Source organism: Oncorhynchus kisutch, linkage group LG14, assembly GCF_002021735.2.
Source record: "Oncorhynchus kisutch isolate 150728-3 linkage group LG14, Okis_V2, whole genome shotgun sequence".
Lineage (NCBI taxonomy): Eukaryota > Metazoa > Chordata > Actinopteri > Salmoniformes > Salmonidae > Oncorhynchus > Oncorhynchus kisutch.
The window spans coordinates 29557788-29581251 of record NC_034187.2 but is presented as its reverse complement, the minus strand read 5'-3'; the positions used below and the strand labels follow the sequence as shown (position 1 = coordinate 29581251).

General features: G+C 45.2%; 1 protein-coding gene across 3 annotated transcripts in view; it reads right to left on the bottom strand.

Annotated features, from left to right (window-relative positions):
- LOC109904018 (formin) overlaps positions 1-23464 on the bottom strand; it is a 109159-nt gene that overhangs the window by 71240 nt on the left and 14455 nt on the right. For 2 of the 3 annotated variants that reach the window (XM_031788212.1, XM_031788213.1), the window contains exons 1-5: positions 16449-19029; positions 15955-16075; positions 14227-14288; positions 11932-12611; positions 5603-5744 (exon numbers count right to left, since the gene is read on the bottom strand). In XM_031788212.1, coding sequence (XP_031644072.1) covers positions 5603-5744; positions 11932-12611; positions 14227-14288; positions 15955-16075; positions 16449-18383 — 2940 coding nt within the window. In that variant the 5' untranslated portion in view covers positions 18384-19029. Of the gene's footprint in view, positions 1-5602; positions 5745-11931; positions 12612-14226; positions 14289-15954; positions 16076-16448; positions 19030-23464 lie in introns of those variants that run through there. The other variant, XM_020501080.2, reaches the window with a different exon arrangement.

Genomic DNA, 23464 nt, shown 5'->3' with positions numbered 1-23464 from the left:
CTGCTCTCTCTGGGCTGAGTATTGTAACCCAGGCTGCTCTCTCTGGGCTGAGTATTGTAACCCAGGCTGCTCTCTCTGGGCTGAGTATTATAACCCATGGCTCAAATCACAATAGATATCTATACCACATATTGTATCTACCATCTCAAATAAGAATGACAAAATCAAATGTTAGTTCATGTAGTTTTCACGAAGGAGAAGTATCCCCCTTTCTAATGGGTTACGTGCCATTGGGTCTGCACAGCTCAGGGCCAATTCTCAGGGCCCATGCTGTAGTCAAGTCCAATGCTGCAACTCTGCACTTCCGCAGCCATGTGTCAGCGCTCCCACTGCCCCCATGGCCCTAAGTGTGGCGTCCAAGCAGATAAAATCAGCCATTGTACCAGACTGTCCCCTTCCCAATCCATACACATTCTGATCAATCTGTCAAGGCTCCAGTCCACTCTAGAGGCCTCAGTGTGGGTGAGTGTGTGTGTCCATCTCTAGTGCTCTTCATCCAGTCTGGTCACTTTGAACCAATCAACTGGCCCAATATTTGATCAAGCTCAGCCAACTGTCTCCTGTCTCCCTGACCCTTCCTGCAGGGCTGGCCCCTAAATCAGCCTCCTAGCTCACGTTGATATCTGACTCAGCTGCTTTCCCAGTAAGCATCTTTTGGATGTCTTTTCCAGACGTTGATGTCAGGTGCATTTTAGGTGCTGATTGACGTCGAAAATATGTACTTTTCGAATGTTGAAATCAGGTGCATTTCACATGCTGAATGAAAGGTGAAAATACGTCTTTTCAGGATGTAAAAAATATGTATTTTCCAGACGTTGAAAATACGTCATTTACAGATGTTGAAAAGACATGTTTTTCAGTCATTGATTCTATGGCCAAATTTCAACTGCATATTTACATGATCAATGAAGTAAGAAATATATCACAATAATACTTTTTCAAGTCTCCTAAGATAGGAAAGAGGAGCCAACTGAAGACTGCAACAGAATGCATTATTGCTCCCACTGTCACATGCACATATATGTAAGCTTTTTCAAAAGCTTTAAAACTGGCAGCGATGATGTTCAAAGTAGTCCAACCCACAGAATAAACCAACAGACCACTTCAACTACAATAACATTTCAGTAACAGTTTCAGATTTTTGTTGTTGTTGCTGTGACTGTGATATGTTGTTGTTTATCTACCTTAGTTGAATGCACTGACTGTAAGTCACTTTGGATAAGAGCGTCTGCTGAATGACCAAAATGTAAATGTAAGAAAACAAGCATTTCAAGAGCCCCGCCCCTAAACAAGTTCAAATTTGAACCAAATCTGTTTCACAAGTTTGAACATCACAGGACAGACAGTACAGCACAGATTAGTACATCAGAACACGGTAGAGCTACAGTAAGGTACGGTACAGGACAGTAAAGTTTAATTCAGGAGAGTTTAATTCAGTAGAGTAAAGTACAGTACAGTGCAGTTCAGTAGAGTAGGGTGGAAGTCGAAAGGATTATTTTTTTTCATAAATAACAACTGTTTTCCTGCATCAAGTGTGAAGGAAATCTCGAGCTTTTGCTCACCTGATATAGAATACCTCATGGTAAGCTGCAGACCCTTTATCTACCAAGAAAGTTCTCAAGCCAACACCACTCTGGCACTCAGCGAACTGTATGGGGCCATAAACAAACAAGAACCGGCTCACCCAGAGGCAGCGTTTCTGGTGGGCGGTTACTTTAACGCGGGGAGACGTTAAACCATCCTACCTCACTTCTACCAACACGTCTCCTGCGCCACTAGGGGCGCTAAAACTCTAGACCACTTTTATTCTACCCACAGAAACTCATACAAGGCCCTCCCTCGTCCTCCCTTCGGCAAATCTGACCAACAAAAGCTCAAACAGGAAGTACCAGTGATGCACTCAATACAGAAGTGGTCGGATGAAGCAGACGCAAGACTACAAGACTGTTTTGCTAGTACAGACTGGGATATGTCCTGAGATTCATACCACAACAGTCATGGCCTTCATCAATAATTGCATAGGTAATGTCGTCCCCACAATTACTATAAGAACGTATCTGAACCAAAAACTATGGATTACAAGCAATATCAGCTATGGGATAAAAGCCTAGAGCTACCGGAAACAAGGATTCAGACATGGATGGATAGAAAGAAGCCCTCTACGACCTCCAACAAGACATTAAACAAGACATTTAACATTACACTGGAGTGTGATGGGACAAGGACATCCCAGCCAGCCAAACCCTCCCCTAACCCAGGCAACGCTGGGCCTCGTGGGTCTCCTGGTCACGGCCGGCTGCGACACAACCCGGGATCGAACCCGGATCTGTAGTGATGCCTTAGACCGCTGCGCCACTCGGTAGACCACAGCCCACTTTTCTATGCTCAAGGGGAGAGAGAGACAAATAGCTAGACTGTTTTACTATTAAAGTCAATACTAGTATTGTTTTCAATTTCGTAAGTAGTTTATGTTTCTTAGCCAGGCAAATCTAAATAGTAGGCTGGTGCCTGGTGGTTACAAGGAAGCAAGATAGTCACTTGTGCGATGCGTAGCTTATGACTGGAGGCGGAGCCAGAGTGGAGCCTGCCTGCCCACAATCACTGTGTGTGCCAGGTGTGGCACATCCTACCCACTGCTAGAGAACAGAACCCTCACTGTTCTGCGCACCCAGTGCTGCAAATATTCTGCTTATCATAGTAGCCTATCCAGTCCAAGTGCAAATACAAGTCACGAGAAGGTGAGTCCGAGTCACCAATGGTAAAGTCCAGGTCGAGTCACAAGTCATGAAAGTCCTGGACTCGAGTACTACAGCACTGGTACACTAATGTTTACTTTTCTTAACTGTACTCTATTGTATTGTACTGTACTGTACTGTGCTGTACTGTGCTCCACTGTACTGTGCTCTAATGTGCTGTACTGTGCTCTACTGTGCTGTACTGTGCTCTACTATATAGTATTGTACTGACCTCTACTGTCACGATCGTCGTAAAGCATACTCGGACCAAAGCGTAGCGCGATATGGGTTCCACATGTTTATTCAATGAAACGCACAAAAACATTAAAGAACAAACGAAATGTCACATTCTGGAGTGCTCACAGGCAACAACACAAAAACAAGATCCCACAAAACACAGTGGGGAAATGGCTGCCTAAATGTGATCCCCAATCAGAGACAACGATAAACAGCTGCCTCTATTTGGGAACCATACCAGGCCAACATAGAAATAAAACAACCTAGATTACCCACCCTAGTAACAACCCGACCTAACCAAAATAGAGAATAAAAAGGCTCTCTATGGTCAGGGCGTGACATCTACACTGCTTTTATTTAGCGTACTGTGTAGTGTACTGTAATATTCTGTACTCTGCTGTGCTCTACTGTGCTGTATTGTACTTTACTGTGCTGTCCAAACGTGTGAAACATACAGTGGGGCAAAAAAGTATTTAGTCAGCCACCAATTGTGCAAGTTCTCCCATATAAAAAGATGAGAGAGGCCTGTAATTTTCATCATCGGTACCCTTCAACTATGACAGACAAAATGAGAAAAAAAAACTAGAAAATCACATTGTAGGATTTTTTATGAATTTATTTGCAAATTATGGTGGAAAATAAGTATTTGGTCAATAACGAAAGTTTATCTCAATACTTATAATTGTTATATACCCTTTGTTGGCAATGACAGAGGTCAAACGTTTTCTGTAAGTCTTCACAAGGTTTTCACACACTGTTGCTGGTATTTTTGCCCATTCCTCCATGCAGATCTCCTCTAGAGCAGTGATGTTTTGGGGCTGTTGCTGGGCAACACGGACTTTCAAATCCCTCCAAAGATTTTCTATGGGGTTGAGATCTGGAGACTGGCTAGGCCACTCCAGGACCTTGAAATGCTTCTTACGAAGCCACTCCTTCATTGCCCGGGCGGTGTGTTTGGGATCATTGTCATGCTGAAAGACCCAGCCACGTTTCATCTTCAATGCCCTTGCTGATGGAAGGAGGTTTTCACTCAAAATCTCACAATACATGGCCCCATTCATTCTTTCCTTTACACAGATCAGTCGTCCTGGTCCCTTTGCAGAAAAACAGCCCCAAAGCATGATGTTTCCACCCCCATGCTTCACAGTAGGTATGGTGTTCTTTGGATGCAACTCAGCATTCTTTGTCCTCCAAACACGACGAGTTGAGTTTTTACCAAAAAGTTATATTTTGGTTTCATCTGACCATGTGACATTCTCCCAATCTTCTTCTGAATCATCCAAATGCTCTCTAGCAAACTTCAGAGGGGCCTGGACATGTACTGGCTTAAGCAGGGGGATACGTCTGGCATTGCAGGATTTGAGTCCCTGGTGGCGTAGTGTGTTACTGATGGTAGGCTTTGTTACTTTGGTCCCAGCTCTCTGCAGGTCATTCACTAGGTCTCCCCGTGTGGTTCTGGGATTTTTGCTCACCGTTCTTGTGATCATTTTCCCCACGGGGTGAGATCTTGCGTGGAGCCCCAGATCGAGGGAGATTATCAGTGGTCTTGTATGTCTTCCATTTCCTAATAATTGCTCCCACAGTTGATTTCTTCAAACCAAGCTGCTTACCTATTGCAGATTCAGTCTTTGGTGGCTGACTAAATACTTTTTTGCCCCACTGTAGATGTCTATGATTGTTTTAGATTTGGTCCGTACCAAAAATCGACATCCAGTTTGAACAGGACCAATTTTTTTTCATGATTTCTCTCAACCAATAATTATTACCAGGTTTCGTAAGAAAATGACTATTAAACTTAGTCAAAAGGACAATCAACAGAATATTCCAAATCAAGGAGTAGGACAGTTTAGTCTACAGCTGATTGTGAAGTGTAAGCAGCAGCTAAAGGTGGATCCTACCCAGCTGTGTTTCTATACACAGGGCCAGGGAGAGGAGAAAACTGAACTCACTGCCACCTGATAGCCTAGTTTGATGTTGCACAAGAGCTTCCTACATCAATCACCATGAATTGGACAGTCGGGAGGAAGACGAGAAAAGAGAGGGGAGCGATTTACTCCTGGCAAACTTTGTGTTGTTCCTAGATTAGACTCCATGTAATGCTAGGATACTTGTTTATGTGGCTCTACTTGGGCTAACTCAGCAGGGCTCCTAATGGAATGTTCCAGAGGTAAGTGGTCTAGGGTTGGAGAATAAGGTATAATCTGCTGACACCATTGTATTCATTCAGCAGATGCTCTTACTGGAGTAACATAGTAATAACGTCCTCAAAAAATGTATTACGCCAATATTTTCTTCCTGACTACCTAATCTCAATAACTCCTAAAACTGACGACGAAACTATAGTAAAGGAAATCTTCATTCAAATGTACCACTAGGGCCCTTGTGTAATGGAAATGACAGGTCTGAGAAATACGACGTGCCATGTCAAATGGAGTGTGTCATCGTTTCTGGTGACAGCTTTAAAGCTACAGTGTATGGGTCCCTGCATGGAAAGTCTAGTAGCCCTCATCACCTTCCAAACCCAAGACACTTGAGATTCTCCTCCTAAGAGATAAAAAACAGCACGAGCCAAGACAATATAATAACAGTAGCACGGGGGAGGGAAAAGAATGGATGAGATTTCAACTAACCTTCTTAGTCTTGGCCTTCTTCTCATAGCTGTCTGAAAGGGGCTTCTTCTTCGGCTGCAGAGTGGCCTTGGAGAACAGGTCCTCAAACTCCTTGGTGTCTACGATATCTGGCTCCTCCAGTGAACCCCACAGTGTATTATTACTGGAAACAAGAGACAGACTGTTAGTCTGGGGCTGGGGGAGAGATACATTTCCATACGTTGAGGAGCACGACAGTTCAACATAAAACCCTTTTCAATAACAATGTTACTGTGATGTCAGGAGACTGTTATGGGGACTGTTACGGGGGTGACTCGGCGCCGGAAAGGAAGACTGACATTTTACGTGCCCCCAACCGATTGTGTTATTTTGTTTGTTTATTTGCGTTGTTTGTAACTTATTTTTTTAAACTTATTTTGTACATAATGTTGCCACTACCGTCTCTTATGACCGAAAAGAACTTCTGAACATCAGGACTGCGATTTCTCACCATGGACTGGCAGAATATTTTTTTTCCTTTAACGAGTGTGACGAGCCCGACGCAAATTATTTACTGCTTTCTCAGGAATAGGCCCAGATCCCTGTGATTTGCATGATAAGGAGGCAGAGAAAAGGGGCGGGAGCGCGGAGTGCCTTCTGAGAATTCGTAGGTGATTGAATAAACCACCACTTCCTTCCATTCTGCTAGCAAACGTGCAATCTTTGGATAATAAAATCAATGACCTATGTGGAAGATTAAATTACCTACAGGACATTCAAAACTGTAATATCTTATGCTTCACAGAGTCGTGACTGAACGATGACACTACCAACATACATCTGGCTGGTTATACGCTGTAGCGGCAGGATAGAACAGCGTAGTCTGGTAAGACAAGGGGCGGCGGACTATGTATTTTTGTAAATAACAGCTGATACACAATATCTAAGGAAGTCTTGAGCTATTGCTCGCCTGAGGTAGAGTATCTCATCATAAAATGTAGACCACACTATCTACTTAGAGAGTTTTCATCTGTATTTTTCGTAGCTGTTTACATACATAAAGACTGAGGCTGGCACTAAGACAGGATTGAATGAGCTGTATTCCGGCATAAGCAAACAAGAAAACGCTCACCCAAAGGACGAAGCTCCAAGTAGCCAGGGACATTAATGCAGGGAAAATTAAATCCATTTTCCTAAATTTCTATCAGTATGTTAAATGTGCATCCAGAGGGAAAAAACTTTGGACAACCTTTACTCCACACATAGAGGCACATACAAAGCTCTCCCTCGCCCTCCATTTGGCAAATCTGACCATAATTCTATACTCCTGATTCCTGCTTACAAGCAAAAATTAAAGCAGGAAGCACCAGTGACTAGATCAATAAAAAAGTGGTCAGATGAAGCAGATGCTAAAATTACAGGACTGTTTTGCAAGCACAGACTGGAACATGTTCCGGGATTCCTCCGATGGCATTGAGGAGTACATCACATCAGTCATTGGCTTCATCAATAAGTGCATCGATGACGTCGTCCCCACAGTCACCGTACGTACATACCCCAACCAGAAGCCATGGATTACAGGCAACATCCACACAGAGCTAAAGGCTAGAGCTGCTGCTTTCAAGGAGCGGGACTCTAACCTGGAAGCTAATAAGAAATTCCGCTATGCCCTCCGACGAACCATCAAACAGGAAAAGCGTCAATACAGGACTAGGATCGAATCATACTACACCGGGTCTGATGCTTGTCGGATGTGGCATGGTTGCAAACCATTACAGACTACAAAGGGAAGCACAGCTGAGAGCTGCCCAGTGACACAAGCCTACCAAATGAGCTAAACTACTTCTATGCTCGCTTCGAGGCAAATAACATTGAAACATGCATGAGAGCACCAGCTGTTCCAGCGTGTGATCACGCTCTTCGCAGCCGATGTGAGTAAGACCTTTAAACAGGTCAACATTCACAAGGCCGCAGGGCCAGACGGATTACCAGGACGTGAACTGCGAGCATGCGCTGACCAACTGGCAAGTGTCTTCACTGACATTTTCAACCTCTCCCTGTCCGAGTCTGTAATATCAACATGTTTTAAGCAGACCACCATAGTGCCTGTGCCCAAGAACACTAAGGTAACCTGCCTAAATGACTACCAACCCATAGCACTCACGTCTGTAGCCATGAAGAGCTTTGAAAGGCTGGTCATGGCTCACATCAACACCATTATCCCAGAAACCCTAGACCCACTCCAATTTGCCTATTGCCCCAACAGATCCACAGATGATGCAATCTCTATTGCACTCCACACTGCCCTTTCCCACATGGACAAAAGGAACACCTATGTGAGAATGCTATTCATTGACTACAGCTCAGCATTCAACACCATAGTGCCCTCAAAGCTCATCACTAAGCTAAGGACCATAGGACTAAACACCTCCCTCTGCAACTGGATCCTGGACTTTCTGACGGGCCGCCCCCAGGTGGTAAGGGTAGGTAACAACACATCCGCCACACTGATCCTCAACACAGTGGCCCCTCAGGGGTGCGTGCTCCATCCCCTCCTGTACTCCCTGTTCGCTCATGACTGCACAGCCAGGCACGACTCCAAAACCATCATTACGTTTGCCGATGACACAACAGTGGTAGGCCTGATCACCGACAAAGACGAGACAGCCTATAGGAAGGAGGTCAGAGACCTGGCCGTGCGGTGCCATGACAACAAACTCTCCCTCAACGTGATCAAGACAAAGGAGATGATTGTGGTCGACAGGAAAAATAGGAACGAGCACGCCCCCATTCTCATCAACGGGGCTGCAGTGGAGCAGTTTGAGAGCTTCAAGTTCCTCGGTGTCCACATCACCAACAAACTAACAAGGTCCAAGCACACCATGACAGTCGTGAAGAGGCAACAACAAAACATATTCCCCCTCAGGAGACTGAAACGATTTGGCATGGGTCCTCTGATCCTCAAAAGGTTCTACAACTACACCATCGAGAGCATCCTGACTGGTTGCATCACTGCCTGGTATGGCAACTGCTCTGCCTCCGACCGCAAGGCACTACAGTGGGTAGTGCGAATGGCACAGTACATCACTGGGGCCCAGCTTCCTGCCATCCAGGACCTCTATACCAGGCGGTGTCAGAGGAAGGCACAAAAAAATTCTCCAACCACCCTAGTCAGAGACTGTTCTCTCTGCTACCACAGGGCAAGTGGTACCGAATCTAGGTACAAGAGGCTTCTATCCCCAAGCCATAAGACTCCTGAACATCTAATCAAATGGCTACCCAGACTATTTGCAATGCCCCTCCCCCCTTTTACACCACTGCTTCTCTCTGTTGTTATCATCTATGCATAGTCACTTTAATAACTCTACCTACATGTACATATTAACCTAAAAACTCACCGGTGCCCATGCACATTGACTCTGTACCGGTACCCCCCTGTATATAGTATTTTATTTTACTGCTGCTCTTTAATTACTTGATACTTATATTTCTTATTCTTATCCATATTTTTTTAAACTGCATTGTTGGTTAGAGCCTCGTAAGTAAGCATTTCACTGTAAGGTTGCATGTGACTAATACAATTACATTTGATTTGATTTTACTTCTTGGGAAAAGTGGAATAGCTAGGGGACTTCTCAGTACAAATTGTCCTGTGCCAGAGATAAACAATGTGTGAAGCTGTTTATTTGATGTTTACTTGGGCTGTGCAGTGTTTACTTCCATATTTTGATTCAGGGCAGAAGTTTTCTGGAGTGAGAATTTGCAAAATGCAAAGAAAACCGACTTCAATTTCCGCTTTTTAATAAAAAGTCACATTTATGACTGAGGCTTCTGAAAATCGTATGATTCAAGTGTCACTGGGTTTGAGATGTGAGGTTCCAGCACTAAAGGAGCATTTCAAATAAACTACAAGGAAGACAGGACGTATTCTGTTTCCTCTGTTGCTGGGTAACGCTGAAAGCAAACAGAGAAGGAGTCTGATGATGTCTCTCTTTGTACAGAAGCCTCCCAGAGTTCAGCCTTGCTCTGCCACCTTTACTTTCCATTCCTCTTTTAAATCATAGAAGAGAACTATCCCCTGGGTTAGACAGTGTGGCAGCCTCAGGCTCTGTTTGATAAGTGATCCGGCCGTCTCTGATAACACAGGGAGGGGAAGATGAAGTCCACCATAACTCAGTCTGTATATAGGCAAGGTCAGACAGCCTCACAGGCAACAGGTTCACTAAGAGAGGTTCATCAGGACCCACCTATGTGAGGCAGACTTACTGTACGTATAACACAGGTCATGTTAACTTTTCAATTAGAGTTTATCTACTGATAGTAATATGTAATGTTGCATGATTTAGCAACTTTCTATAAGGGATCCCTTTGTAAAATGTAATAGGCCTACTGCCTCTGTAGATGTACTGTATCCATACTGTATGGACTGTAGATATTTAAAAAAATATATTTTTTATTTAACCTTTATTTAAGTCAGATAAGAAAAAAATATTATTTACAACGATGGCCTACCCCGGCCAAACCCGGACGACGCTGGGCCAATTGTGCGCCGCCCTATTGGACTCCCAATCACAGCCGGATGAGATACAACCTGGATATGCCTTATCTGTGTTTGTGTTCATGAGTTTCTCTCTACTGTCAAGTCATGAGGTCAGGGTTTGGCCGGCCGGGGCTGACTCGTTCAGAAAGGAGACATTTTTACCATGGTGGAGACAAAGGAAACTCAACAAACAGATAAAAAATGGGTCCTCTGATCCTCAAGAGGTTCTACAGCTGCACCATCGAGAGCATCCCGACGGGTTGCATCACTGCCTAGTATGGCAACTGCTCGGCCTCTGACCGCAAACCACTACAGAGGGTAGTGCGTACGGCCCAGTACATCACCGGGGCCAAGCTTCCTGCCATCCAGGACCTCTATACCAGGCGGTGTCAATTGTTAAAGACTCCAGCCACCCTAGTCATAGACTATTCTCACTGCTACCGCACGGCAAGCGGTACTGGAGTGCCAAGTCTAGGTCCAAGAGGCTTCTAAACACCTTCTACCCACAAGCCATAAGACTCCTGAACATCTAATCAAATGGCTACCCAGACTATTTACATTGTCCCACCCCCCCCTTTCACGCTGCTGCTACTTTCTGTTATTATCTACACTATGCATAGTCACTTTAATAACTCTACCCACATGTACATATTACCTCGACTAACCGGTGCCCCCGCACATTGACTCTGTACCGGAACCCCCTGTATTTAGCCTTGCTATTGTTATTTACTGCTGCTCTTTAATTATTTGTTACTTTGATTTCTTTTTTAGGGGGGGGGGGGTATTTTTCTTAAAACTGCATTGTTGGTTAAGATCTTGTAAGTAAGTATTTCACTGTAATACTTTCACCTGTTGTATTTGGCGCATGTGACAAATACGATTGATTTGAAAATGTTGGCCAGCTGGTCATAGCTGAAATACCACAGCAATCAAACACATAGACAGAGACTCAATTAGAGTCGAGTGTGTCCATTTGGGCCCAATTTGCTATTGGCTACCCACAGCGGTGGGGAAAGTATCTGTCTGGGACAGCCAAGAGGCTTTATCCAAGAACATAATGATACTCCCAAAAATCTTCCCTTTAATTTCATACTGCCTTCACAGGGACCAATTCAAATAACTCCACGTAATGGGCTCTGACTGACTCCAGCAAACTGCAGTGAATCAATGTTGAAAAATGTTGGGAAAATACATCTACGTAAAGTCATCTACATCTACAAAGCCTTCCACAGCAGACAGCATTTATAATTGACTGGACCATGCATGTATTGACATGTAATCCCTGTAAAGCACAGTTAACTATGTCTTCCCTATTACAGCTTCCTCATGAAGCCTGCTCTGTATATACAGCGAAATTGTGTGTATTTTGACATTTGTTCATTGACCTGGCTTTTTCGAAAGTGTACTGTATTTACCCTCATAATGTCTATCCAGAAACGTGTTACAGTTAATAGTCCTGTTTAATGCTGTTCAACTGTAAACTTTATAGCAGGCATGTAACCGCTGTGGCCCACTCAACCCTCCCCCATTAGCCAGGACCAGAGAGTGTGAACCACAAGTCAACTTCCTCTACCAATCCAGCCATAGAAATACAAGGCCATAAAGCTGGGAGCCTGGCATCCAGCAGTACAAACCACAGCCACTGGAAATGTGCTGAAACATCTCACTTGGGCTCCTGTCCTCATCCAGGGTACTAGTGTAGGGGCGGTCAATCCAGCCTGATGTTTTACTGTATTAGAGTGTCTGTGTACCTGATGGAAGTGTCATAGAGAGGAGAGGGAGACAGAAGTGATAATAAATCTTGTGAATGGGCTATAGAAGAAGTAGGTACTTATTGTCCTGGATCTGTATCCTGGTCCAGTATAGAGGCTTCATGGGAGTGGCCGGTTCCAACGCAGGCTTCCTTGGGGCCTTCTCTGCTGCCTGGCCGAACCCAAACCCAAATCCCCCCCCAGGAGGAGGAGGTGGGCCGCACCCAGGAGGAGGGGGAGGAGGAGGAGGGCCAGCTCCAGGTAACCCAAGGGGAGGGGGAGGTGGTGGACCAAAACCTGGGAGGGGGGGTGGAGGCGGTGGCCCCATGTTGCCAGGTAACGGGGGAGGAGGAGGTGGAAGCAGTCCTATTTGGCCAGGGAGTGGAGGAGGAGGGGGAGGAGGAGGAAGAGGAGGAGGAGGAGGTGGGCCAGGCAGTCCTCCATGCAGACTCAGGTTGATGGAGTCCAGGTTGAGTTTCTTAGGCACATTCTGGCTGGGGCTGAGACCAGACCGGCTGGCCTCACCCTCGGGGGTCCTGAGGAAGGTCTCCCTGTCTGTTTGGATGCAGACGTTACGGAAAGTTTTGGGGGGCAGGTCGTCCTCAGTGGACACACAGGTCTCGCGGAGCTTGCCCCTCTCAAGACCCTGGCTAAAGGCCTGGTAACGGTCTGTATGCATCTTGCTGATGACTCCCTCCAGCCGGGACACTGACACAGCATGCTCCCCACGCACCTGGAAGATTTGGAGCTCAAAGTCCATCTGTGTGGAGCAGGAGCACAGAGATAAATCAGAAACATCCCACTCAGCCATATGAAACAGAATCACATAATGTTGGGCTCCACAAAGACCCCTGGGTGACTCAATGAGAGCATGTGAGGGAAAATGGCCATCGTTACCTTCATTTAATTAAATTAAGTGATTTATAACATCATGCCCACTCATTTTCATTCCAATCTTTCATCCCCAACAGAAAAGTACAAAAACTGACAACATAATGAAGAGCTAATAAGCTGGATGTTTATTGGACGTTTCAAACATCAACATAATCCAGCCAAACTTGAGGAAAAGTGAAAAGGAAACCATTTTGCAATGTATCCGACACATGTTTCTTGTTAGCATGGGGGTCAGCAAGGAAAATGAATTAGGCACGTTCCTATCCTTTCTCATGGCTTAACTACATGTTTATGAGTGTCAATACGATGGCTTGATGCAAGGGATTAGAGATAGATGGCAGGATAACATGCAGAGGAAGACCTCTACACGCAGAGGAAGACCTCTACACGCAGAGGATGTCATCTATAACTGCTGAATCAGCACTGCTTTAATAATAGTCATTTTCAGACACACTTTCCAGAGACTATTTGCTCAGGTAAGGTTGTTGTTCAGAGAAATTGTTCCATAAATATGGTTAACAATCTGCTCTATGACCCTCTTACTCGTCTCAGGCTGTTCTTGGAACACAGAGGAAACATAACAAATAAATGTGACTACTCCTCTGAGACCTGTGAGAAACTATTTCAAATACTGCTTTCAATTGCATCACCTTGGCACGGGTGGCTCAGTTGAACAAACAATGCATTATGGTGCTTCAGCAAAAGAGCAGAATCTGCTGAGTTTAGAGGGTGAACTATATACTAGATCTTACAAGAAATAATGGAGACATTTCCCGTTGGAAAGAGACAGGTCAGTAAATGAGATCTTTGGGTGCATCCATGTTGTAAACTGTGATCTTATGTCATATGAGGAACTGCCAGGAGCTTCACATCTGGAACACATCATGACATCACAGCTTCCTCTCTCAATGATGACCTCATATCAAATGTGACTGGGATGTCACATTTAAGACAGGATGAGTCCTACTGTATTTGAGGACTATCCTTCAAACACATTTATATCATTGTTGTGCTGTCAATATAAAACCTTGTGCCTGACAACAGTGTTATGCCACAAAAGTGTGAGCCAATTCATGAGATGCTTTGGTTGATATGACCATTTGATGGAGTCAAAGGAGACACCAGACCCATTTAAGGCCAATAATATATTTAGATAGAAATGCAAGGCTGTCCATTTCCTATGGTGGTGAAGAGAGGTGTGTACCCACACATTGGGCCATTGAGACATTCTCAGACATCAAGCCTGGAAAGTCCAGTCACTAAAGACAATAGTTGGCTTTGCTTCTGTGGCTGATTGGTGACATCTAGTGTCACTGAAGAAAACTGCAGTGTCCTGGGTTCATTAAGTATTAGTTACTTTGTTATTACATGCGAATAGTAGGACATGGTGAGGCAACTGCATTTGGTTGAAACAAACCCCAGCACTGAAATCAGTAAGAATGATATATAGTGAACTGTTTAAAACAAAGAGGATAACTTACATGTAATTTCTCCAACTCCTCTTTGCATTCTCTCTTCAGCTGCAAGAGGGCAGCCTGGTGCTCTGGAAGGGAAAAAAGAGAGAAGAGAAGAAGAATGGGAGAAAGTCCCCAAATACAGGAAGCACCTTTGGCAGAGAAGAATGGGAGAAAGTCCCCAAATACAGGTGTACCAAGCTTGTAGCGTCATACCCAAGAAGACTCAAGGCTGTGATCACTGCCAAAGGTGCTTCAACAAAGTACTGAGTAAAGGGTCTGAATACTTATGTAAATGTGATATTTTAGTTTTTTAGTTTTAATAGATTTGAAAATAATTCTACAAACCTGTTTTTGCTTTGTCATTATGGGGTAGCGTTTGTAGATTGATGACGGGAAAAAACTATTTAATATATTTTAGAATAAGGCTGTAACTTAACAAAATGTGGAACAAGTCAAGGGGTCTGAATACTTTCTGAATGCACTGTATGCCATTAAAAGAGCTTATTTAGGAAACTAAACCAATCTGTTTTCAATGTCCTTCCTGTTACTGTAAAGGATACTGCATTTTCAAAGACTCCTTTATTTACTTTGCCTCATCATCTCACAGTAAACTACAGTAATATCACGTATATATGGCCAGAGTATGTGAGAATAAGAATGTCTTCGACATTCGACAACCACATAAACATATGTTTTTTGTCAGCTAATTCTGCAGGGAACCATATAAATAGCTTCTGAAAGTATGAACACGTTAGATACCTCAGCGGTAAAGCTATTAGAGCTAAACAATCTGCTGTAAAGGGGATATTACAGTATAATGTCTGGTGGTTAAAGTATTCAAGCAATTTGTGAGAACAAACCAATAATTCTGCAGTTTCAAGGCTAGTATTCTGATAGAGTAAAAGCACAAGAGTCAATGGTAGGCTTACGGCTCATGGTAAATGGTGTGTGTGCTGTGTGGAACAGCATGGGTGTGTGTCTACAGTAAATGGATGTGCACACACACATAAACATGCTCTTTGTTGTTTTTATCTAGCTACCTATCAGCTTGAACCTTTGCTCAGCCTTCCAAACTCCATGAGCAGTGAGATGGCCTGATATACCTGCCACATAATGTCTCTGCTACAGTACAGCAGGTTCTAGGCTGCACAATGTCTCTGCATCTAAGACATTAAGAGAAATGAGCATCTCCCTGTAACGTAGTTGGATCAGCCTATTTAGAGTCATGTGTGCCTTTACCCTATTTGTGTGAGTATTCATCTTCAGCGAGAGAGAGAGACAGAGAGAGAGACAGAGAGAGAGTGTGAGAGAGAGAGATAGTGTGAGAGAGAGAGAGAGAGAGAGAGAGAGAGAGAGAGAGAGAGAGAGAGAGAGAGAGAGAGAGCAGTCATCTAAACATACAGCAAGCAGCATTACCGTGGAGGAAAGGTTACAGTGAGTTCCTGCTTTAAAAGGATTTAAAGGGTTTTCTTACACCCTGTAACTGGGCTTAGCTGGCTGTACAGACACCAGCAGGGCTGCACTACTTGTTTGTATCACCTCTCAATTAGATTAACCAGTCAGGTTAAGTAAGGAGAGCACCTGCCCTGGATAAAACAGGGTGGAGGCACTCATGATCAGTAGATTATCTTATCTTGTGAAACGTAGCTAAGGCAGATAACAGCATACAGGTGTTTCTCAATAAGAGATTGTATGATATTACAGAAGAGGTGTAGAGTAAGTGGAAAGCTCCAGGATGGCACAGGTCCTTACCTGCCTCGGTGTACCTGAGCCCCACCTTCTCCTCCTCATCCTTGGGCTTGGGCGGGGGCCAGATGGCTTGGAGCCGCCCGGGAGTCCGGTCCTCACTGTCTGCAGGGGAGGTGACCTCAGACTGGGAGGAAAGACAGCAGATGATACCTCAGTTAACACAGAACATACATAGAAACTGTACACACTCTCCAAGGCTTACAGTACAGTCGGTGCCCAATCTGACTGAGAAGTCAACACGTGATAAGATATGAGATCATCTCAAATCAAGACTATCCCCAAAGTTAATACCCTATGAGATAATATTACTTTAAAGTTACAAACATATTGGTTTAGTCCTGTCTGCATTGCATATGCCCAAGAAAACACAACATCGCTTTACATTCATAAATGTCAAAACCTTGGTGATCTGAGAAAAAAAAGAGGATGAATAGCGATCTCTAAAATACAACATACATACGGAATACAGCCTTGAGTTAGACACAAACAGTACATACGTTAGACTCTGCTGGACCTTTTTGCTCACTGCTGCTAGGAGACTTGGACGTTCTCTCACAGATGGATTTCAGCAGCTCCTTTTCACTTCTGTTATTTTCCTTGACAGCCTCTAAATCCACAGGCTCTTCTGTATCCTTTTTAGCAGGTTTGGACCTCTTGAAGGTGTCAAGTGTTGTGTGTGAAGCTTTCCTGCTGTCTGCTGGTGGGGTGATGGGGATGTGCTCTGGACCCTTGTCTGTCACCCCCTCCTCCCTCCTCTCCGGGTCCCTGTCTGGGTCTGGCTTGTCCTCGGCCTTGGTCCCATCTAGGTTGAGTAGCTGGCTGATCTGCCCTAAGAGATTACTCTTGGTCTCAGACACAGGTTTGGGCTCTGGAAGTTTCTTGGGGGTGCTGCTACTGGAGGTGATCTGCTCAGGGAGGTTCTTGATTTTGTTGATGCTCTTCTTCAGGCTCAGCAGGGCCAGGTCAGTGTCTCTCTGTTTGATCTCAGACACTGTCTCCCTCTCCTCCCCCACAGCCCCCTTCTTCAGAACCCGCAGCCTGCTGAACAGGGCAGGAATTTCGAAGGAGGGGGCCTGGCAGGAGGCTGTGCCCCTGGCGGGAGACAATGTGGTGGAGGGCGGGTCTGTATCGGGCCTCCTAGTGGCAGGCATGTCGCCTTGGTCCCTGGGCGAGACAGAGACAGGAATGGCACTTGGCTGGCTGTCAACTGGGGACTTTCCAGGGACATGCGGGTCAGGCTGCTCCTCCAGGCAGGGGGAAGATGGCTCTGCTGCTTCAGGTGGCCTGGAATCAGAGAGGGCGGAAGGGGAGTCGAAGCAGGGAGCATGCTCTCTATGCTCCTCAGTTCCAGTGTTTTCCGACAATATTTCCTTCCTCTGTCCAGTATCTTGGTCCGCTGGCTGTCCTGACGGAAAGGCAGTGTTGTCTGCTGCTGCCTCCGATGTCTGGGGTTCTGAGGTCAAAGACAGTTTAAGAGGTGAAGACACAGCAGGGTTTCCAGCACACACGTCAGTTAGGCCCAATACCTCCTGGCTGATGCTGTAGCCTTTGGCTACTTTGTGGTGATGATGGCTGGACCCCTCTGCACCCATGGCTGCTGCATCCACACCCACCTCCACAGGCCTGGGATCAGTGGATAGGTACGTGCTGCAGCCGTCTCCAGGCACTTGTGGTTTGGAGACAGAGGAGAAGAGACCAAGATCTGTCCCACTGTCAGATCTGCCCATAATCCTTCCAGAGAACAGAACAGAGGTGTCTTTGAGGGATCTTTCCACAAGACTTTCTGGCTTGAACACAGGCAGCTCTAAGTCTGTATCAATGGCACCTCTCACTGGGCCAGCGGGTGGCAGCTGACCAATGTTATTATCGTTCACTGTCCACTGGTCATCGTCAGGTGGGAGGGACATTCCAGGGGTGTCATGCTTGTCTGATTGGCTGAGGCTGCTGATCCCCTCCTCATCTTCCATTACTGTGTCGCTACAGATCTCCACCCTAGTGACCTGGACCAGATCTGGGTCGGCCATGGACACAGACACTTGGCCTGGGTTAGGAGGAGAGGTCACCGAGCTACTCTTCCTACTGGACTCATTCTCCCATGATTCCATCCTGTCCTCCGTATCAAGGAAGATGGCCTCTCCATTATGAAGAACCTCACGCCTACCCCTCACATCTCCCCCCACTCGAAGTCTGTCGTCACTGATAACATCCAGAGCACTTTGATCATGAACCCCTGTGAGATAGTTATCTTCATCAGACAGGGTCCTGAAAGCCGTCAGCACCGCAGTCTCTCCCGCCAGCCTCTGAGGCTCAGGCTTGTCCCCACGTGTAAACATAGTGGAGATCTTACTGCGGAATGAACTGGATTGCTGCTTCCCCTGACCGTTAGAGCTATTACTTACACTGTCCATTTTCACAGAACCCTTAACTGTCATGTAGCATGTACTTAGACCAGTGAACTCCTAGCCAGCAGGTAGAGGCTACCCGAGCACAATGTGTCCATTCAGGGTGTCACAAAAGGCTCATCTCTACACCAAGAGGAACCTCGACCTGCCAATTTGTGTTCCACTTCTACTGGTTTCAGTGAACAAAAAGGCCTTTGTGAGGACAAATCCCCTAGCTCTTCTTAACCTCTCCAGGAGGGCTCCAGGTATAACCCCTGCTCTCCTGTAATCCTGTATGGCAACACAAGACCCTGCTGTGTTGCATATAGATCACTATCTCCAATCACAAACAGCCTCGACTCCACTGTACGTTAAATGTCACTTCTAGTGATGTAAAGCCGAGTGAAATTCCAATGACTTTCCCGGTCAAGTCAAACTGTTCAGAGGCAGGAAGCATGTCCTGGAATAATCTCCCTGGGAATCCAGGAGCAACTCATTTTCAGTTTCTCAGGAAAACATTAGAACCCGTTTTAAAAGTTATTTCAGGGTGGTCTGGAAGGTTCCATTTCCCCTCTATGTGTAGGTAGAGAGACCTGATTCAGAGCAACTGTCTGAGTTGCCCTCCTGGCGTGGTTCTTTCCCCTCTTTCCCTGTGTCTGTATGTGTACAGGAGAGCTCTGTGTTCCTGAGAAAAGCCTCCAGGTTGGAAATGGTTGAAAATGTGCCTTGAAAATGTGCCTCACTGGTCTACCCGGTCTGGCCCCGCCTCCCCCCCTCCCTCCCCTGCCCTGACTCGGAGGGATCTGTGGCGGCAAGCAGAACAGGTGTCTGATTAGTCCATCTTACTTCCGCAAAATATCAGTGACAGGTAGCTGGAGCTCTCTGTTGCTTAGCACTATCCTTTCTTAGTGTATTTTAAACAGAGTGGGGCTGCTAGCTAGTTAGCTAGCTAATCTCCTGGTTGGTTAGGTGGACGGTGGAGGAGGTCCAGCCCAGTGTTACAGCTGACAGTGCTCTCTATACTATTAATGCTTCAGCTGTGGGGATCAGTCAGTCTGGAACTGCTGCTGCTGCTGCTCAGCCCTGAACACCACTCCAGCACTGCAATTTTGTGTCGTCAGTAGCCTTGCTAACGTCAAGGGGCTAACACTGCTACAGTTTGCTGAGAGGAAAATAGGTTTTGATTCCCTCATCTCAGAGTGTGAATGTAATTAGAAAAGATTAAGGTTGTCTTCACACTAAATCATAAACTGAACACATACATATACACACATTCGTTTTCTAGTACAGTGAGTTTATAGGAAGTTTACACAGACAAGTAACATTGTACTCTGTCTGTAGTCTACAAAGCCTGCTGCTTCAAATACGATGGGTTCAAAAATCTTTCAAGCACCATGCCCCCTTTATATGAACACAATGTGCACTTGACAGATCTTAGCACAAAACAGAGCACATAGGCCAGAGCACAAAAGTACTTAGTGAAATTAGGGCTACTTGTTCATTGAGCTTTCAGACGGAACTCAAAGCCCTAGTAAGGCCATATTTGGCCTTAGCAGCCAAAGTTCACTCCTACTGCATTCCTTCAGACACAGATTAAGAATGACAAATTGTTGTCAAGGTGATTTAGAGCCCCATACCAAACCAGACATGAGGTTTGAGTTCAAAGACAAAATGTTTGACATTAATAATACATACCTGTAATCATTAATAATCTATTAGATATTAAATAATCATATGTATAATGTATTAGAAAATACTATTGTATTTAAACATAATGTCTCTAACTGGGATTAAAATAAATCCACAGATTGTCAGTCAGAGGCTCTCAGTCAAGCCTGGAGCGAGGCGTCCTGAGCCCTGGCCCATTATGTAATAGCATTGGCTTTTCATTTACTCAGTGTAAATATATCAGCTAACCGCATAGCCAGGTCTCAGCTGGATTTACGCTGTACTGTGGGCTGAGAGGAGCTGAGTCACAATGACAGACAGTTAGAGGAGGGTCCTTTTACAAACCCCACACTGATCACAATGACTTGAAAAACAAGTCACCCCAATGGAGTCCATGACTACAATGACAGCTTAGGCCACACCACAGATTGTCGGTATCTTTATGCTGAGACAGTCTACCACTAGAGGAAAAACACAACAGGGATGACTTTTGTTATGATATGATGGCTGCAACAGAGATCGAGGAGTGGCTGTTGATAACACAGCTATGCTACTCTGTCTGTCTGTCAACCACACAAAACAATCTATTGTTGCTTAGCTTAGTCAAACAGCATGATGGAATCTTGACAGACAGGCACAGTAATTGTTTAGTTGTTATAATTTATATGACCTTCTCTTGACACTTTACCCAAAATAATAGATGTGCTGGCAGGTGAGAGGTGGTGGTAAATCAATCTGGTTTAATTGGATGACTAGATACTGGGTCACCATGTTAACAGTTGATGTACCATCCTAGGTAAAATATTGAAACGTGACAATACTACCCTGCCTGTGCCAAACATCTGGTGTTTGGGTAGATTAAATATGTAGAATTTGTTTGTGGGATCTCTCGCTCAGCTGTAGAGATGTTTGGCAAGCTCTGAAGAATCCATATGTTTGGTTTCAGTACAGAGTGAAAACACCTTGAGACACACTGTACCAACAGTAGGTTTTATATGTGTGTTAGCGTGTTTGGCAGACCCACACAAGTCAGGTGCCCTGGCCTGTAGCAAACACATAGTTGAGCTTCTTAGCTCTACTCACTAAGAGAAAGGGAGCTAAATACTGTGCATGACACAATCAATCCGCTCTAATATGGTTTACAGTGACTTGACAACTGGGCACTACACCCTTAGAAAGCATGTGCTATCTAGGGCTGCCCCCATAGGATAACTCATTAATGAACCCTTTTTGTTTCCAGGTAGAACCCTTTTGTGTACAGGTAGAACTATTTTGGCTTCCATGTAGAACCCTTACCGTGCTTCTACACCTGCATTGCTTGCTGTTTGGGGTTTGAGGCTGTATAGCACTTTGAGATATCAGCTGATGTAAGAAGGGCCATATAAATACATTTGATTTGATTTGATTTGATTACCACAGAGGGTTCTACAGTCGTGGCCAAAAGTTTTGAGAATGACACAAATATTAATTTCCACAAAGTTATCTTTAGATATTTTTGTCAAATGTTACTATGGAATACTGATGTATAATTACAAGCATTTCATAAGTGTCAAAGGCTATTATTGACAATTACATGACGTGTTGACCCTTCTTTTTCAAGACCTCTGCAATACGCCCTGGCATGCTGTCAATTAACTTCTGTGCCACATCCTGACTGATGGCAGCCCATTCTTGCATAATCAATGCTTGGAGTTTGTCAGAATTTGTGGGTTTTTGTTTGTCTACCCGCCTCTTGAGGATTGACCACAAATTCTCAGTGGGATTAAGGTCTGGGGAGTTTCCTGGCCATGGACCCAAAATATTGATGTTTTGCTCCCCGAGCCACTTTCCCCGAGCAAGGTGCTCCATCATGCTGGAAAAGGCCTTGTTCGTTACCAAACTGTTCATGGATGGTTGGGGGAAGTTGCTCTCGGATGATGTGTTGGTACCATTCTTTATTCATGGCTGTGTTCTTAGACAAAATTGTGAGTGAGCCCACTCCCTTGACTGAGAAGCAACCCCACACATGAATGGTCTCAGGATGCTTTACTGTTGGCATGACACATGACGGATGGTAGCGCTCACCTTGTCTTCTCTGGACAAGCTTTTTTCCGGATGCCACAAACAATCGGAAAGGTGATTCATCAGAGAAAATGACTCTACCCCAGTCCTCAGCAGTCCAATCCTTGTATCTTTTGCAGAATATCAGTCTGTCCCTGATGTTTTTCCTGAAGAGAAGTGGCTTCTTTGCTGCCCTTCTTGACACCAGGTCATCCTCCAAAAGTCTTTGCCTCACTGTGCGTGCAGATGCACTCACACCTGCCTGCTGCCATTCCTGAGCAAGCTCTGTACTGGTGGTGCCCCAATCCCGCAGCTGAATCAACTTTAGGGGACGGTCCTGGCGCTTGCTGGACTTTTTTGGGCGCCCTGAAGCCTTCTTCACAACAATTGAACCGCTCTTCTTGAAGTTCTTAATGATCCGATAAATGGTTGATTTAGGTGCAATTTTACTGGCAGAAATATCCTTGCCTGTGAAGCCCTTTTTGTGCAAAGCAACGTGATGACGGCACGTGTTTCCTTGCAGGTAACCCTGTTTGACAGAGGAAGAACAATGCTTCCAAGCGCCCTACTTTTGAAGCTTCCAGTCTGTTATTCGAACTCAATCAGCATGACAGAGTGATCTCCAGCCTTGTCCTGGTCAACACTCACACCTGTTAATGAGGGAATCACAGACATGATGTCAGCTGGTCCTTTTGTGGCTGGGCTAAAATGCAGTGGAAATGCGTTTTGGGGGGATTCAGTTCATTTTCATGGCAATTAATTGCAATTAATTGCAATTCATCTGATCATACAGACACCGGTTAGTCAGCCTGATTGAGGTAGCATGTACATGTAGATATTTTAAAGTGACTATGCATATATGATGAACAGAGAGTAGCAGTAGCGTAAAAGAGGGGTTGGCGGGTGGTGGGTGGCGGGTGGCGGGTGGAGGGACACAATGCAGATAGCCCAGTTAGCCAATGTACGGGAGCACTGGTTGGTCGGCCCAATTGAGGTAGTATGTAAATGAATGTATAGTTAAAGTGATAAACAGAGAGTAGCAGCAGTGTAAAAAGAGGGGTTGGGAGGGGTTGGGTTCTTTTGTCCTAGACTTGGCACTCCGGTACCGCTTGCCATGCGGTAGTAGAGAGAACAGTCTATGACTGGGGTGGCTGGGGTCTTTGACAATTTTTTGGGCCTTCCTCTGACACCGCCTGGTGTACTGGGCCGTACGCACGACTCTCTGTAGTGCCGTGCGGTTAGAGGCCGAGTAATTGCCGTACCAGGCATTGATGCAACCAGTCAGGATGTTCCCGATGTTGCAGCTGTAGAACCTTTAGTTACCTGAGAGGGAATAGGCTTTGTCGTGCCCTCTTCACGAGTGTCTTGGTTTGTTTGGAGCATTCTAGTTTGTTGTTGATGTGGACACCGAGGAACATGAAGCT